The 18,315-nt window shown below is 40.7% G+C and overlaps 1 protein-coding gene across 2 annotated transcripts in view; it reads left to right on the forward strand.

Annotated features, from left to right (window-relative positions):
- The first annotated feature begins 9,830 nt into the window (after positions 1-9,830).
- LOC124112462 overlaps positions 9,831-18,315 on the forward strand; it is a 180,872-nt gene continuing 172,387 nt past the window's right edge. The window contains exons 1-4 of one of the 2 annotated variants that reach the window (XM_048390752.1): positions 9,831-9,855; positions 11,522-12,296; positions 13,246-13,314; positions 14,195-14,246. In XM_048390752.1, the coding sequence (XP_048246709.1) occupies positions 11,955-12,296; positions 13,246-13,314; positions 14,195-14,246 (463 nt within the window). In that variant the 5' untranslated portion in view covers positions 9,831-9,855; positions 11,522-11,954. Of the gene's footprint in view, positions 9,856-11,521; positions 12,297-13,245; positions 13,315-14,194; positions 14,247-18,315 lie in introns of those variants that run through there. The other variant, XM_048390756.1, reaches the window with a different exon arrangement.

Raw genomic sequence — 18,315 nt, forward strand, 5'->3', positions numbered from 1 at the left:
CGTATCCCAATTGCGTAGATCGATGCTCATGATGTCAATCACTGAATTGCTTGGTCCAGATTTGAATATTTATAGACCGCTGTCATATAACTCGACAATTGCTGAATGTGTCGTTAAACAACAGACAAACAAAAAAAATGCATGGGCGTGTGATGTCACAGTTTGTAGCAATATGCCGGGGAACACAAGAAATGGACTTTACTAATTGTCCCCATGCAAGTGGACAATCGATGTGAAAACTTTAACCATTATAACCTGATTTTGTAATATTATTTCGCAGTGTTCCTCAATAACATTTGTTGAATATGTGTTCAGTTTCCGAATACGATTTCAAGGCAACAAGCTGGACTGAAGGTTGAAATAACTCATAAGCTGTTTCATATTTAGTAACATAATGTGAAACATAGTATAAACCTTATGCATGTGCTGCCACTAACACTATCACCACCAACACCACCAACACGATCACCAACAACACACACGACAACTTACACCACCAACTACACCACCACCAACTACAACAACGGCAAGATCAACACCAACACCACAAACAACAACAACAACACCAACCCCAGCAACAAACACCACCGACACGACCACCAACAACACCAACACAACACCAACAACGACACCGCCCCCCCCCCCCCCCCCCCCCCCATCACCCCATCACTTGCTGCGACTAAGAAGACCACGAGTTAACAACAGAAGACAACCACGACTTGGGTTGTCATGGATATGGTTTGGTTATCGCCGTCTGACGTAACGTCCTTGGATTCCCCTACCGAACTAGACGTACATGTAGTTGCGTCGTTTTAGCTGTCTGACGTAACGTCGTCGGATTCCCCTTCCGAACTAGACGTACATGTTGAAGCGCCCCTGTCTCTGTCTGACGTGGCAGCTTTGTTACCCCATTCTTTAGAACTTTTTTCTTTTTTTTAAAAACATATTTATCATCATATTGTACTGAATGCCCAAATATTATAAAATTTGTAAAACTCTTATCAACAACAAACACACAGGATCTAAAGAATGTATCGAGATTTATTGTAAAAATGTCCATTCGTATATAAAAATGCTAGGTAATCACATGTTGTTATTAACTGCCATCTTGTCTGCAATTTGTACATATACATAATTAGTTATTGTAATGTGCTCTTTGACCACCTTTTGTGTTTTTTTAGAATAAACTGATTCTGATTCTGAACACACTACATTTTAGTAGAGATTTCTTATGATAATTGAAATGTTTTTTTCATCTTAGTTAAATGCAATCTGCAAAATAAAATTATGTTACTGATCATTATATTGTTATTTGCTTACAAATTTGTACGTAAATTAAATATTTTACTTTTTGTGGTCGCACTGTGGATGAAATACTTTCCCAGAGGTGGTGAGGAGAAATAGGGTTAAACGTCACGTATAAGATTATTACACTTATACAGTGACGTGCGTCCGTGCGTGCGTGCGTGCGTGCGTGCGACCTTCTTATTTCTTATAAAGCACATTGGATTCGAATCTCAGGTTATCACAGAATGTTATGGAGTTCACAGTATCTCGACATCGGAGAGAAGCGTTCGTAAAATAGCACGACAACAATTTAACCGAGAATGCTGTGTTGATATGAGATCTTGGATTAGTTTTGCTCTCCTAATGGCGTGTGTGCTGAGTTATAATAAAAAAATTATCGAAAAAATCAGATCAGGCGCTTAAACAACCGTATGACGCGGAACCTCGTTTTCAATCGGTTATCGGCTCAACACGTGGTTTTCGGACATTGGTCGAAGTGTGTCATCTCGGTATTGGCGCCCCTGACCGTTGTCCAGGACATGACCATCGATCTTACATACCTTGGTTTGGAGTCACTTGGATAGTTCTTGGACGTTTCAGTGACGTGCGATGTAGAGAGAGAGAGAGATAGAGAGAGAGAGAGGGGGGGGGGGGGGAGGGGGAGAGGGAGGGAGAGAGAGAGAGAGAGACGGGGGGAGAGGGAGAGAGAGGGAGGGAGAGCGCAAATCGTCCTGTATGTCGTCGGTGTAAATCTCATCGTCGGCTTGTCGTACAAAGCAACAACATTGAATCGGGTGGTCACAGGCTCATGATCAGTGACTTGCCTGAATGCTTGCCATTGCATCCGACGAGACGGGATGTTACTGATGAAGCCAGACACTGGGTTGACTCAAATATTTACAGACCGCAGTGATATAGATGGCATACGGCTGAGTGCGGCGCGTAAATACAAACAAACACACATACATATCATCATCATCATCATCATCATCTTCATCTGCTCAATGTTATAAGAGGGAAATCAATAGAGGACAGTTGTCTTGTCTTGTACGATCTAGAATGTGTTACTCTTATCAAGTGACTGGTATTTTCACGAGTGGAGCAGCCACAAGTTAATCTCTTAACTTTGCAGATAAGATAAACATTGTGTTTGACGAGAAAATTAAAAAATGTTCCGCTTATCATGTTTTTGTGGACTGAAAGTCGTTCGGGCATGAAGCGCTATTTCTACATGTTATTTTACTCGAGTGGAACGTCGATTATATATACTCTTCAAAAAAAAGAAACGCTAAGCCAGTTTTGTGTGAGGTAGGAAAATACATTTACACGAGCAACTGAACGGGTATTGATCCAAAATGTTTTGGGGAGAACATTTGGTGATTGTAGTCATCTCAGTTATCGGTATATAGGAAAAGTCCAAGGTCAAGGTCCGTTGGAATCTATAGCGGCCTGACATCTCCTGCCCATGGAAGAGACGAGTATGCGAATCATATCCTGGAAAATTGTACCCACTCGGCCTGCAACGCAAAAGTCAACTGCTGCAACGTGGTTGACGTCGGCGTAGCCGTCTATCCAATTCATCCCACAGGTGCTCAATCGGGTTCAAATCCGGGGATCTGGAGGGCTAGGGAGAACATTAACGTTGTTGTTGTGTAGACAGGCTCGTGTGATCCGTGCTGTATGCAGTCGAGCGTTGCCCTGTTGAAATACACCGTTGCCGTTGGCTGCAGTTTGGGGGTCGTGTGGTAGGAGAATTTCATTAATGTATCATTGAGCCGTAAGATTGCCCTAGATATCAACCAACCCTGTCCTGCTATTATGAGAGATAGTCGCCCACACCATAACGCTACCCCCACAAAACCTGTCCACTTCCTGTACGCAGTTTCCGGCGTAACGTTCTCAACGACGTCTGTAGACCCGTGCTCTGTCATTCCCTCGACGAAGGAGAAATCTTGATCCTCAATATAACGCTTCGAACAGGGCGTCTTGCTCGTAGACATGCTGCTCTTAAACGGTTTCGTAAGGTCTGGTCGGAGATTCTGACTGATCCCATAGCCTTGTGATGGTGCTGAGTGCCACATTGAAACCCTGACTACAGCTGATCGGGATTCCCCTGCCTGCAAACGGTCTATTACGATGTTTGCACTTCTGTAAATCTTGGCATGTTGTTGAACTGTCACTGTTCGATTGACGCAGATGCCAGGCATTAAAAAACCCTGCTCTTTAATACCGTTCATAGTGTTGCTGCACGTGCAGTACGTGCAGCTTCATGGCCCTTTTCTTAATACTCTGGGTGCGATTTTCCGAATCGTACGTGTTTCCCGACTAATGGTTTGCATGTACTTGTTGTGATCATTTTGATCCGGGAAATTTGTCACTGACACTATAACACATTAAACCACTTAGGTTTGCACCTCTTGCTCCGCTAATTTTGATTTAATTGCTCAAAAAATCTGTATCGCGTTTCTTTGGGGATGCATAAAGTATTTCCTCACTAAATGATTAAACAAAGTCAGCATATAACAGATATACCGCTAGGTTATGTTTAAGTCAAAGCATCTACTCACCAGCTTTTGATCCGTGAAAATGCAGGTTGAAATAGGTCATGAGCAACCCATGTTTGCTGCAAAAGTTGACTATGCTTAAGCTTGTCGTAAGAGGCTGCTAACGGGATCGGGTGATCAGGTAGGCTGACTTGGTTGATGCATGTCATCGTATTCCCATTGCCTGGATCGATGCTCATGACTCGACTTTTTTATTTCGGTTATATCAGCACAAGGTAAAATAAAGTGGCCCTTGCCGTATGCCACTTTGGATATAAACACAGACATGTATAAGGTGCAGACAAACCGAGAGTAATAATCAGAGATTCTAGTCCAGGTGGGTAAATCAGTTGAAGGAATTGTTCATTTGACGGTTAATTAACGATATCAGATCATCGATATACCTGAAGCTTAAAGGGGAACTGATCTGAAGCAACTCCCCGGGACTGGTTGTTGCATCTGTTATTGTTGTTTCTCCTAGGGTACCCGGATGATATAGCAGAAATCTAGACTACCTCGCGACCTGTGTTGCCTTGTAAGCACATTTGTCACTTTTATTGATAGTATAAGGACGTATGGTCACATTGATCAACAAAAGGAAATTCAATTTGGGAAAATAAAAGGAAATGTAGGTATCTTTGTGGGTAGCATCGGTAATGATGACGAAGTTTTGATATGTCACTTGCTTGGTAATTTTGCGATTTTCGTTTACACTATTTTGACTTGCAACACAACGTAAATATTTCACCTGAGCTTTGCTCACTTTATAGTGTATATATTTTTACAGTCAAAATGTGTAACATTTACACTTAGAAAATGTATTTAAGGCCTGAATATTTATTTTTACAAATTGACTGAGAAATATGTCTATCTGTATTATTATGATAACGAATTCCAAACATTTTTTATGATTAATATCATCACCAAGTGACTGAAAATGTAAGGAATACAAATACTTTTCTATATTGTTTGGCTTCTAATCCTAGCATAAATAATCTATTGTGCTCTCTGAGGCCCTTTTGAACGTCTCAATCATTTTTAGTTAATCTGTTAAATAAATGGGCAGATTTTTCAGTCTATTTTTCAAATATTTTGACATTTTATAAATTGCCTGAGTGAATCACATTTTACACATTGACTGTAATATATACAAGCTTAGGAAAAGACTTGTGAAAACAACGTCTATCGCGCATTGAAGAACTTCCCAACCAAGACGTAGAGGAACAAGAATGATTCTGTTCAATGCTATAGCAAATGAATGAAAACGAAATGCAAATGTCATAATTACAACCTACCAAAGTTATGGATAATTTTAGGCAGCTTCCCTGTTCGAGGAATGTATCCGTGAATATCCGCATAAAGGAACAATATCCCGTACATCTGCAGTTGTACAAAGAAACGTTTTCGATGTCACGTGTCTCTGTTACAATCAAATATTTTAAAATATATATAGCGTTTCGGGATAGTATAACCCGTGTTCGTTTCTCAACTGACCACTTGGTTTTTTTCAGTTGATTCACATAGGTGTCAAGTCCCAAGGGTCAGGTGAGAAAGCCCACGTGACAACTATTTTCATAATATCCACGGTTCTTAAAAAATCCCTTGAGTTAGATAACAATGAGCGATCAATCAACGTATTATCGGTTAACCTTTGAATATAATATTTTGTTTTTACATCGGTACATCACGCCATGATATGAGTGTATTCAATCTGCTTTAGTAAACCTACACTTACGTTTGACATGTCCACTGTGCAAGATAACAGTCATTAATCAATCAACGTATTTTCTGTTGATTCTTTGATGGCTAGGAATGATCCGTTGATTTACAAAAAAGTATATCAACTGATCATTCATCTCCTGCTGGGCTGCGGCCACGTGCATATTACAAAACACACATTTTACCTCACTTCAAACCTGGATTTAGTTTGAATAATTACCCCAGACACAAGAAATGCAAAATAGGAATCTTTACCAGGTAATCTGAGTAGTGTTAACACTAGTTATACCTGTAATAAATTCATTAACTGAGCATCAAGTGAATGACGACAAATACACAAGTGTAGGGTTATACCAGAAAACATGGATGACATCAAGGGAGTAGCAATCGTATCAGCCACGCAATCCGTAATCCGAACATGCTTTCACTGCAGGTTTAAGTTAAACGTCTTAGTCAGATTACCTTGTTTTGCCTTTGCCAAACCGAGCAGATATTCCGATTCGTATTCATAAAGAAACAGATCAGCAAGAAGCGGAGCACAATAGGTCACCATGGGGATGCCTACTTCTTGCCTAAATGTCTCACCCCCACATTTTACAGAGAAATTATCAAAGAGGAAGTCAAGCATTTCACAAAAGTTTTTCTCAGTAAACTTCAGATGTTATTTACTTTCAATTTGACAAATTACCCTGAACCTCTGAAGATAGATATGTGACTGTATCTTTGGTCCCTGCGTTTTGAAACAAAAGCCCCATGGGTCAAGGAATCAGGTTTTTCCTTAGGTTTGTTATGTGGGATAGAGGTGAAGAAATTACTTTAACAGAATTGAAGCAAATCCTTTGAGGTTTCGAAAATACACATGGTATTGTTTGTTTGTTGTCTAACGCCTCACTCAGCAAAATTCCAGTTACATGACGGCGGTCTGTAAAATATCAAGTCTGGACCACACAATCACACAAGCTACCTCCACTCGGTTCATGATTTGATTGGTGTGATTACACATTAATACAACTCCATGCCGTGATGTATTCCAAGCACATGCTCTCTGCAAATATTAGTGCATGTGCAGGAGATAGGACAACAGTTTGTGACATGAATGAGAATCGACCTTTAGATGGGAAACGCAGTACTGTTTTATCGAATATATATTTTGCAAATGACATTATCCTTAAATGGGTAGGGCGGGGGCTTTGGTATGATTATCGTTTTCCATTTCGATTGTCTTTGCTATTGACTGTTTGTTCGTTGTTTAACGCTGCACTCAGTGATATTCCAGTTGTATGACGGCGGTCTGTAAATAATCGCATCTGGACCAGACAATCCAGTGACTGATATCATGAGCATCGATCCACACAATTGAGATACGAAGACGTGCATCAACCAAGTCAACGAACCTGACCACTCGATCCCGTTCTTACGACAAGCATAGTGGCCTTTTATGGCAAGTATGGGTTGCTGAAGACCTATTTCTTTTTACTGAAATATATCAGAGCGAACAGGCTGTGGCTACCTTTGCATGTGTTTGTGACGGATGCCAACGGAGCATGAAACGCTCAACTTTTTACGAGCACCTGGTATCATAACAGTTTGATATTGATACATGAGATACGAATGGAATTGGGTGTCTTCACAAATTATATAAACTTTTGAAATATAACAAACCAACGGAAAACGCCCCAATACCTTAAAAATGCCGAGGGTCAAACTGATAACGCGATTCAGATAGTTCACGGCCAGTGTGGCTTGTAATACTGGTCAGGGTTATGCAAACAAATTTAAGCCTTAACCCCTTATCACTCTAAACCAATAATCACGTGTACCACGCCTACACGAGAATACTGGTCAGGTTTGCTTCTTCAAACTAAACCGAACCCGTAAACACCTTTATCAAGAGTGACTCGGTCAAGTTCAGTTATGCAATTCTGTCGAGATAAGTGTAACCGAAGTTATAACAACATCATTGACAATATTATCAGAAAATTAGACCATCCGCGATAGCTCAGTCACACATAACTCTGTGGCTGACAAATCAACTATTATTCACACAGGTAAGCAGCGTGCACTATCTTTATGTTGAAAGTCCTGAAGGTACACTGACCATTTCGGCAATGTGGCTACAACCAGATACTATACGGTAAGACCTTGATACATTTTTTACTTTTTAAATTTCATGCTTCACATATACTACGCTTGTGTGAATGTCTACTTTTGTGAATGCGCCGCATTCAGATAGAGACTGGAGGATGAATTGTATAGGTGAGTGAGTGAGTTTGGTTTTACGCCACTTTTAGCAAAATTCCAGCAATATCAGGGCGGGGGACACCAGAAATGGGCTTCACACATTGTACCCATGTCGGGAATCGAACCCGGGTTTTCGGCGTGACGAGCGAACGCTTTAACCATTAGGCTACCCGACCTCCCCTGAATTGTATGAGTACTGTTAAATCATTCGTAAGCTGCATGCACATTGTGATTCTGCTGTGTTCAAATCAATCTGCATTAGTCATTGTGAATCCTTTTATATATTTGTTAATTCTTCGCATATCTGTTTATATATAATTGATTGTAATCATTCTCAATCTCATTAACATCAGGTTTTAGTTTTCGCTACCGCTAAGCAATCATTTAAGAACATCCCATTACGTCAGAACGACCTTTCATCCGACCAATCAGAGCGTCACTTACCAAATGAGGAACCTCGAAAAGTTTAACACGGGGTATTCCGAACGACAGTTATGTGCTTTGCACAGCCATTTGGAAGTACAGCCATATTACAATCTCCGCTATCTGTTATACATTCCAGAACGTCCTTTAGATCTGTTTTAAAATATTGAACGTTTCAGAGCGTTCTTTTGATCTGTTTTAAAATCTTGAACGTTCCAGAACGTTCTTTAGATCTGTTTTAAAATCTTGAACGTTTCAGAACGTTCTTTAAATCTGTTTTCAAATCTTGAACGTTCCGGAACGAGAATCGAGAACTTTGTCAAAGTTTCTTTTTCAAAGCGTAGTCTTGAATGGAAGTGGCCAGTTTGAATTAAGTGCCTTTATAACAAGAGAAAATTGGTTTCTGATTGGCTAAATAAATGTTGACTTCTTGTCATTCATTGGTCGGTCATAGTTCGCAAACAGTCGTTATGACGAGACCTGCAACGAAATGTCCTTACACTATTGTTTAGCGGCAGCGAGAGCTAAGATCTTATTCTAAAGAGATTGTAATTATTCTGTAATCGACTATAAATTGTAGTTGATTCTGTGCCTGACTAATAAAGTCCAGTATATTAACCCAGGGATTGTGCCAGTGTGCTGGTTGGTCGTGCACAGTGGCACTTCTGATATTGCTAGTGGCTAATATCATCATCCAACAATGAACCACTTGTTAACTGCATTGTCATCAACATTCCATTCAATTCAATTCTGTGTTGTATGAAAGGCCACAGGCTCATATACAACGGAGCTAAATGATACATTTTATACATATCACACCCAGAACGACTATGGACATCCCAGGAAGTAGTGTCTCATTCAGTACAAACTTGCATTTATACTTATCTGATTTTGTCTCGTCCTTGTTTTAACATGATTACCATCTGTGTGAAAATAAAACTTTTTGTCTACCATATGAGTACACTATTAAACAAATAGACATGTAGACAACTCGGGACGCAACTATATAGAGTGGGATGTTCACCTCCAATAAGACAGCATACACAATGAAAATATTCAAAATTATTATAATTGTTAACATATTCAACTGCAAATTATCGATAATAATAACGGTTATCTCAATATCATAATCATGACGTACATATGTACAATTATAGAAATTAAAATGCTTTAGTGAGTGAGTATGGTTTTACGCCACTTTCATCAATATCACGGCGAGGGGCACCAGAAATGGGCTTCACACATTGTACCCATGTCGGGAATTAAAATGCTTTAGAAAGTTCGGGTGATATATTCAGTCACGAGTATCAGGTAATTCATGAGCATGGAATCAGCGAGTGTGATTTAACATGCAATAATGGCGGGTGTTGAGATGTAAAACAACAGAATATTACTAGTTGAGTATGAACTGTGTTGTGCTGTTTTTAGATGTATATAATATCGGTAATTCCTCGTTAGTGATTCTTTGCAATTCCCACAACAATATCCTATGTCATCTGATCGGCACGTTAGCGACCGCTATAGCAGGTTAATGCATTCAAATATGCAAATATCTCATTCAAATCACAATGACGAGACAGAAGCGTTAATTCCCGAGGTGAGATGTGTGGAAGCGTTCATAAGAAACACTCATTGGGCAGAGGTAGTATACTCCATTTTCTGTTTCTGTTTCAACTATATTTTTACCATTGTGGTTAATTAACATATTGTAAATGTTTCTTCTGATATTGAAAGATGTTAACGCTCATAAATGGATACACATTTCATTTAAATCTTCCAAGACTGTGGTTTATTTGGTTATTCCAAAATATACATTTTTCCTTCAGCCACATCCGATGGCTATTTCAAAATATGCATTTGTCCCTTCTGTCCGAAGGGGTTTAATATTTCTTTGGTTCTATAATGCATACTATTTATGTGTTTTTATATTTAAGTGTTATTTCTTGTATAACATAATCAGATTGTATTTTCAACTTTTAAGACCGTGATTTTTTAGTTATTCCTAAATATGCATTTCTCCTTCTGTCAGGAAGGATATGATATTTGGGGGTTCAATACCTAAAAATATGAAATGGATTTCTTTTTTTTTTTACTTTGACATTGAAAACTATTTTACATAAAATAAACTAGATCGCATTGAATCTTTTTTATGATTTTCATTGAAGACAAAATTATTATTTCTTTAGGAAATGCATTTTTTAAAGGATTTAATTGTTACATCTTCACGGGTACACCAGACAAAAATCCTTTTCGTTTCTGTTGCTTCATATGTTGATAAAGAGTTCAGCCCCGTGTATTTGGCGGAATGTTTAAAACGTAACATACTTCTGGTGAGGCATACAATATTCTCCGATAATTAAGGAAAGCTATGTGTAATGATCAGGAGCTATTTAAGCTTGGTCTCGACGTTATTGCAGCGACATTAACTTGTTTAGTTTGGTAAAACATAACTTCTAGATGACTCCATTTTCACCTGGCGAGTAATGGGATCGGGTGGTCAGGCTCGCTCGCTCGATGCATGTCATTGATCCCATTTCCGTAGATCGATGATATCAATCACAGGATTGTCTGGCCCAGAGCCTGACCAACCAATCCCATTGTTCGCCTCTTACGACAAGGATAGACGCCTTTTACGGCAAGCAATGGTTGCTGAAGACCTTTTCTACACCGGGCCGTCACGGGTCGACGAATGTGTAACGGATACTGATTTTACTGTTACAATCTATAACATTTAGTTTGCTATTTGTACGACGTACTGCTTTACTCCAAGCTCCGACACCAGTGTGACAAAGTTGCGATTACACGCCAGATGATAGGGCCGACCACCGTGCTTCTACATGGCCCATTACAATTAGTTGTGACGGCAACTGCTTTAAACATGGAGCGTGCAGTGCAGACACTGTCCGCCATGATTTGATAATACTGTGTGAGATTTTGATGGATTGTTTAAAAATCGACATCCACCCAATAATTAAAACTGACCATATTTTTTTAAATATTAATCTTCTTTATTTAGCATCATTACTTATCCTGAGTGTTACCATAAATATTTTCAATTGCCATATGGGGCAGAACTGAGGTTGGCGTGTTTAGCTTCCTGTAGTCCACTTTAAGGCCCGACAATGCATGTCTAGTTATTTAAAAGACGAATATACTGTTACTTTGGATGTCATCTAATTTAAGAATACTTATCCATACTCAACCATACTCACCTAAATTCTCCATAGTTTATAGAAAACGATGTATGATGTAGGTAAAGGTACATTGTGTACACGTATGCTTATATATTTGTGTTTTAAACCCAACAGAATGTTTCCCAATGCCCAGTCCATCTTGAGAGTGACAAGGGCATCTTATGCAACGTAGCACAGAGGAACGACATCGTGCAGAGATGGCAAGAGTATTCTCAACACATTGAAGTCCACACCGATGGTATCAAATCTACAGATTGCCTTCTTACCTTAGCATCCAAAGACCTTTCAATATACTTCAAGAATTTTCGAAAACCCCAAGACATTCCTAGACACCGCAAGACCTTGTTTTCTCAAGGCCTTTAAGCGCATACCAATACATCCCAACGCATTCCAAAACAGGCATACCCGTCCCAAGAGATTGGCAGGCATCCCCAGATTTCTCTGAGCATCACAAAAGTTTCCAACGCATCATAAACGCATCCAAGCATCACAAGACTCATCCCTTGCCAAGACTCACTTGGATCAATAGGAAGAGAAACGAATTACAATGGCCAGCAGACACAGCTTCCACATCGTCGACTACGTGGTGTTCGGCGCCACCATCCTCATCTCACTGGGCATAGGACTTTACTTTGCTATGTCTGGCGGACGTCAGCGAACAACATCCGAGTTTCTGGTCGGAGGACGTGCCATGAAGTTTCTCCCCGTCGCTGTGTCGCTCATGGTGTCGTTTGAGTCGTCGATCATGATGTTGGGCTATCCGGCAGAAGTATACGTGTATGGAGCTCAGCTTTTTATAGCTCTTTTTGGTTTCATGGGGGGATTTCTGATATGCAGGGTGTTGATGATCCCACTGATTCATCCCCTGAAACTTACAAGCGCTTACGAGGTAAGCTCAGAGTTATACAGCGGAACTAGCTTAGACGCGTCAGGAAATCTTTCTAATCAGCCAATCCGCATCGAGTCTCGGTATGAGACCTGCATTGCGTATCTCGCAAACAAAGTAAAACCATCAGTTCCGAATGTAGATAATAAAGACCGCAACATTACATTGTTGACGATAGTTCATACATCCTGTCGAGTGTCATGTCATCTACACTCAAGAAAGAGTACACTATTTGGAACAGTTGTGTTCAATATGAAATTTCCTTTCTTAAAATTGATTTCCGAATCGAGATAATAAAGAAATAAAGTCGAATCGTGTTCGTTGGCTGACGTCTGATTGGCTCAAGAACCCACATATCATTTATTTATACTGGGCGATCATATTTTGGAGGGGTTGTCAGATAATCACGTAAATAGTTATCGTACTGGAATAAAACATGTGAGGTGAGGTGACATGGGGTTAACGTCGCGTCCAAGATTATTGAACTTATATAGCGACGTACATACACATGTGTGTGTGTGGCTGCTTGTACTTGTCCGGACTGATGCCGATTTATAGATGCTAGCTCACTGAGATATCATGCAGCAGTTTAACATGAATACCCCACTCAGACAAAGTTTACTGACTCCGAGCCGACCAGTTCTTATTTAGCCACTTAATGCCGAGCGCCAGACAGGGTAACAACAAGTACCATCTTTTAACGTCTTTGGGGATTGAACCCCGGATCTTCCGCTCTCCGGGCGGACGCTCTACCACTACACTAAGGAGGCGGTCAGTAAAACTTGTGATGTTTAATGAGATTTGACAGTGCAGTAATCACTCAATCACTCATCTCAATTACGTACGTAAAGAGTGAAAAGCAATATGAATATAAAAGTATTTGATGAGTACTTTAAATTTTAAAAAGGTTTACTTCACCTGAATCACTTATATATTTATTTTATGTTTTCAGTATTTGGATGGGCGGTTTAAATCACGTACGATCCGTCAACTTGGAACTACCCTTGGCGCTCTATCATACGTAAGTACGGACAGATACGTATAGGAAAGATCCATACGCTAATGTCTGGGTTATAGTAGCAGCTTATCAACATATACAACCTACAACAGTGCAATTTCAAAATTAAATCTCATAATAATTTAGTTGATATTTTGTCATTCACCATTAGTGAGTGAGTGAGTATGGTTTTACGCCGCTTTTAGCAATATTCCAGCAATATCACGGAGGAGACACCAGAAATGGTCGGGAATCGAACCCGGATCTTCGGCGTGACGAGTAAACGCTTTAACCACTAGGCTGCCCGACCGCCCCGGCATTCACCATCAACAAACATAGAAACTTAGCTGCTCCCCTTTGTGTGCAATCAGGCAACATGCATATTGACTGAAAATTCAGATCAGTACAAGAAAATAGTGTGCCAATAAATCGCTAGAGAATGAAATATACGAGCCCCTTAGTGTTTAACAATGGACGTAAAGGCACTGGACAACGACCGCCGGACTTTGCCGAATGGTGACGGAAGCCGGACATTTAAAAGAGGCAGTATCCATGTGAAACTGCGCCATCGTACCTCAGCGGGCTAGCACTATGAAATATGCATTGATCCGGACTAGTGCACGTGCATGCACGTCTCAAAATAAGTGCAATCTTCAGCAGCCCATGTTTGCTGTAAGAGGTAACTATGCCTGTCCTAACAGGGTACTAACAGGATCGGGTGGTCAAGCTCGCTGACTTTGTTGCTACATGTCGTCGCTTATGTTATCAAGTACTGGCTTGTCAGGTCCAGACTCAATTGTTCTCACCCCGCCGTTATATAGATTGACTATTTCTGAATCCGTCCTTAAACAAGAAACATCAAATCAAACATCTCACCCAAGTTCAAACTATTATGCCATTCCAGGTTTTCTACATGGGCGTGGTGATGTTTGGCCCAGCTATAGCACTGGAGGCAGGTACGTGTATGTTTGAAAACATTAAATTATCTGAACAAAAGTGCTATGGTTATAATGTTATGATGACAGGGAAGAAACGAATTGCCCAGGCATCATTCTCGCCCTGCATTCGACGAATAAAGATGAGTGTGTGTGTGTGTGTGTGTGTGTGTGTTGGGTTTAACGCCGCTTTTAACAATATTCTAGTAATATCACGGCGTGTCAGCTTAATGTGGGAGGAAAGCCCCAAGTGATGCAGGTCTCAGACGTTTACCACTTCGGTGAAACCCACGAGCACGGGTATGGTGCTGACAAACCTAGAAACATAATCGGGGCGAACCGGGATTCGAACCCACAATCATAGGCTTCTGGTGAGCCTAAGGGACGTAACTCTGCACAGCGAATCGCGGCGCCTTAGACGACTAGGCCACCCGTGCCCCCGAATAAAGATTCGTCCTGATTATATTATGTTCGCCACACCATACCCGTGTTCATGGGTTCAATCTCAGACCTGCATTCAGACAGTTCAACAAGGGTAGTTTTAAGTGAAAGCAAAACCAATGTTACGAAGACGCAAAACGGCCGTGTGTGTGTGTGTGTGTGTGTGTGTGTGTGTGTGTGTGTGTGTGTGTGTGTGTGTGTGTGTGTGTGTGTGTGTGTGTGTGTGTTTTCATCAACAGATTTACGACTTTCATTCAAGAAACCTCTACGATGACAAATGAAACATTAAAGCGAATCGATAATATTACTTATGTGTGTTATTACAGTATGTGATGGTTATATATATTTTCATATTTCAACGCGAGCCTACCTATCGTTATAATTAGAATAATTTTGAGAGCAGGGTTTGCTTACGTCACAAAACAGCTACCACTAAAATCCTAAAATGCGTTAAGATTCCGATTTTCATGTTGGACAATAAATATCATGTTCGACCGTGTATAGTTCGAATAAATAATTCACGGCATATATAGAAAACTTGAGGCTTACTAGTACTTATAAACAAATTGTGTGCTTTTTATGTGTCAAAAATATAGGCTTTTTTCTAAGGTGTAAACAATTTCTTTTCTGCTACAATGCTTGTTTCGCCCCTGCTATCTCTAAGATAAGGTAGCCAGCATACGTTGTCCGCGCCAAAATAACGTACCGTCACCTTGACTGGACAGTTGTAAAATCTTGAAGGAAAAAAAATCTTGTTCTATTTATAGTGACGGGATTTCCCCAGACAGGATCCATCTTCCTGGTTGCAGCTGCCGCTATTGTATACACAGCCATGGTGAGAAATACGTCAATCCTATTTTATTCATACATGTTATATTTTGTTGGTAAAACTTTCAACACAACCGGTTCATTTTGACGAACCAAGAGCAATACTTTGCAAATCAAGGTTTACCTGTCCATTAAAGTATTTTATCCTAAAATGGTCAAATTGTAATGTTATATACGCCAAAACATGGAACAACCTTTAGAAATAATTGTAATTTAATAATAGTTGAATATATCTGAGAAGTAGCATTAATCTTAAATTGTATGAACCAGGATCGACCTAATCCTTATGTGAAATGTTACTGGAACGGGTGTATTGTTCGCAGGGCGGACTGAAAGCGGTCATCTGGACTGATGTCTTTCAGGCTGTCGTGATGTTTGCGGGCATGCTCTCCGTCATCATCAAGGTAGGCCTCCTGGGAATGTCATGAAACTGCGTTGTAAGTACAGGATAAAACACGTCTCCTCGGTTTGGGTTGAAAGGTAAAACCGCGAGTGAGGGAAAAGCTCAATGTTTTACATTTTCAACCAAAACCGAGGAGGCGAGATTTATCAAACTTATGAACCGTTCCACCGGAACGCCCCGGGCATTGTTGATATTGCCTGGCTTGGAAGTTTACCAACATTTTGAAGGGCCTTCTGTTACTGTAGTGTGGCGTTATCCGAGTGAGTGAGTGAGTGAGTGAGTAAGTATGGTTTTACGCCGCTTTTAGCAATATTCCAGCAATATGACGGCGGGGGGCACCAGAAATGGGCTTCACACATTATACCCATGTCGGGAATCGAACCCGGGTCTTCGGCGTGACGAGCGAACGCTTTAACCACTAGGCTACCCGACCGCCCCGGCGTCATCCGAGGTTTATAAGTCCTTTTTGCAGCGCCTTTTCAAAACTGGTGCAAAACGAACGTGGTTCTTTTCACATTATCAATAATGACAGTGGATTGTTCCGTTGTTTTGTGGACCAAACAATCCAGTGATGAGCAAAGATCCACGTTTGTTTGTTTGTTTGAATGTTGTTTAACGCCGCACTCAGCAATATTCAAACTGAATGACGGCGGTCTGTAAATAATCGAGTCTGGACCAGACAATCCAGTGATTGACATCATGAGCATCGATCCACGCAATTAGGATACGATGACATGCATCAACCAAGTCGGCGAGCCTGACCACCCGATCCCGTTACTCGCCTATTACGGAAGGCATGGGTTGCTGAAGACCTATTCTACCCCGGATGGATCCAAGGAATGTGGATATGATGACAAGTAATTAACCAAGGCACCTCGCCCGACAATTGATGCATTTAGTCACCTCTTGCGACAAGCACAGGTTGCTTTTCTTATGGTTTTTTTTTGTACCTGTGTCACCAAACTGTGTCGATAAATGATCAACGTGATTATCGGAGCAAACGATGTCTGCCAGGCGAATGTTACATATAGGTAAGAGAGTTGGTGAATATGATTTTACGCCGGAAATTTTCAAGCAATACCAGGGCGGGAGACACCAGAAAATGGGCATTACAGATTGTAACTATGTTGGAAATCGAACCCGGATCTTCGGTTTGAGGTCGGAGGTCGGAGGTCGGTTGTATCAGCAAATACATGTTTGCCTATAAATGTGTGCATGTTCTGCATGGGGGGCACACGTACCTCTTCGTATTTCTCACAGGACACAAGGCTTCATGTGAAAAAAAGACCTGCGATGGATATTAGTGAGTCAGTGAGTATGGTTTTACGCCGCTTTTAGCAATATCCTTGCAATATCAAGGCGGGGATACCAGAAATGGGCTTCACCCATTGTACCCACGTCGGGAATCGAACCCGGATCTTCGGCGTGACGAGCGAACGCTTTAACCACTAGGCTACTCGACCGCCCCAAATAGGGATACGAAAGGTAGTCACGAGATATACGTTAATGCTTAAGTGTTATTTCCTGTATTCCTGTAATATAAAATGTCACTTACATTATCATCGAAGAAGTCGATTTCGACCAATCAGCATAACAAATGTCTCCGGTAGAGATAAAAATATTGGCCTTTTTTAAAAGAATTTGTGTATCGTATTTCAGGGTACAATTGACGCAGGTGGAATCAAGACAGTCTGGACCACTGCGGCTAAGGGAGGACGCCTGAATTTCTTTAAGTAAGGTTTGACAGTTTCTTCAAATGATATTTATTCATTTAATAAATTTTCAACATATTCAGATATGGTACATGCACAATTTGTGATTCAACTGTTTTGTTTAGGGTTTAACGCCTCACTCATCAATATTCCAGCTATATAGCGGCGGTATGTAATAAGCAGATCATGTGATTATTATCATGAGCATCTATGCACGCAAATGAGATACGATGACATGCACCAACCAAGTGAGCGAGCCTGACCACCCGATCCCGTTAGTCGTCTCTTACGACAAACATAACCGCCTCTTTTGAGGGTGATATGCACAATTACGTGGACCTATGAAATAAAACCTTGCGAAAATATTAAACATATTGTCATTGTGATCATTTATGTTGAGTGAGTAAGTGAAATATTCCAGCAATATCACGGCGGGGGACACAAGAAATGGGACTCACACTGCTGTGTACAGAACCTGAGCTGGCGTGATGTGCGAATACTTTACCATGCGGCAACAGTGCTGCTCCTTGTCTCAATGAAATTGCTGCGACTCATTTGCAAGTCAAATATCAAGGCCCAAGACCTACACCGGACGTTGTCTAACAATCCATGATGTTGTCACATAGTTTTGACATGGACCCGACTGTCCGTCACACGTTTTGGGACTGTTTCTGGGGACATTCGCTCCGCCGTCCGGCCTGATCTT

Source organism: Haliotis rufescens, unplaced genomic scaffold, assembly GCF_023055435.1.
Source record: "Haliotis rufescens isolate VD_foot unplaced genomic scaffold, xgHalRufe1.0.p SCAF_9, whole genome shotgun sequence".
NCBI classification, from domain to species: Eukaryota; Metazoa; Mollusca; class Gastropoda; order Lepetellida; family Haliotidae; genus Haliotis; species Haliotis rufescens.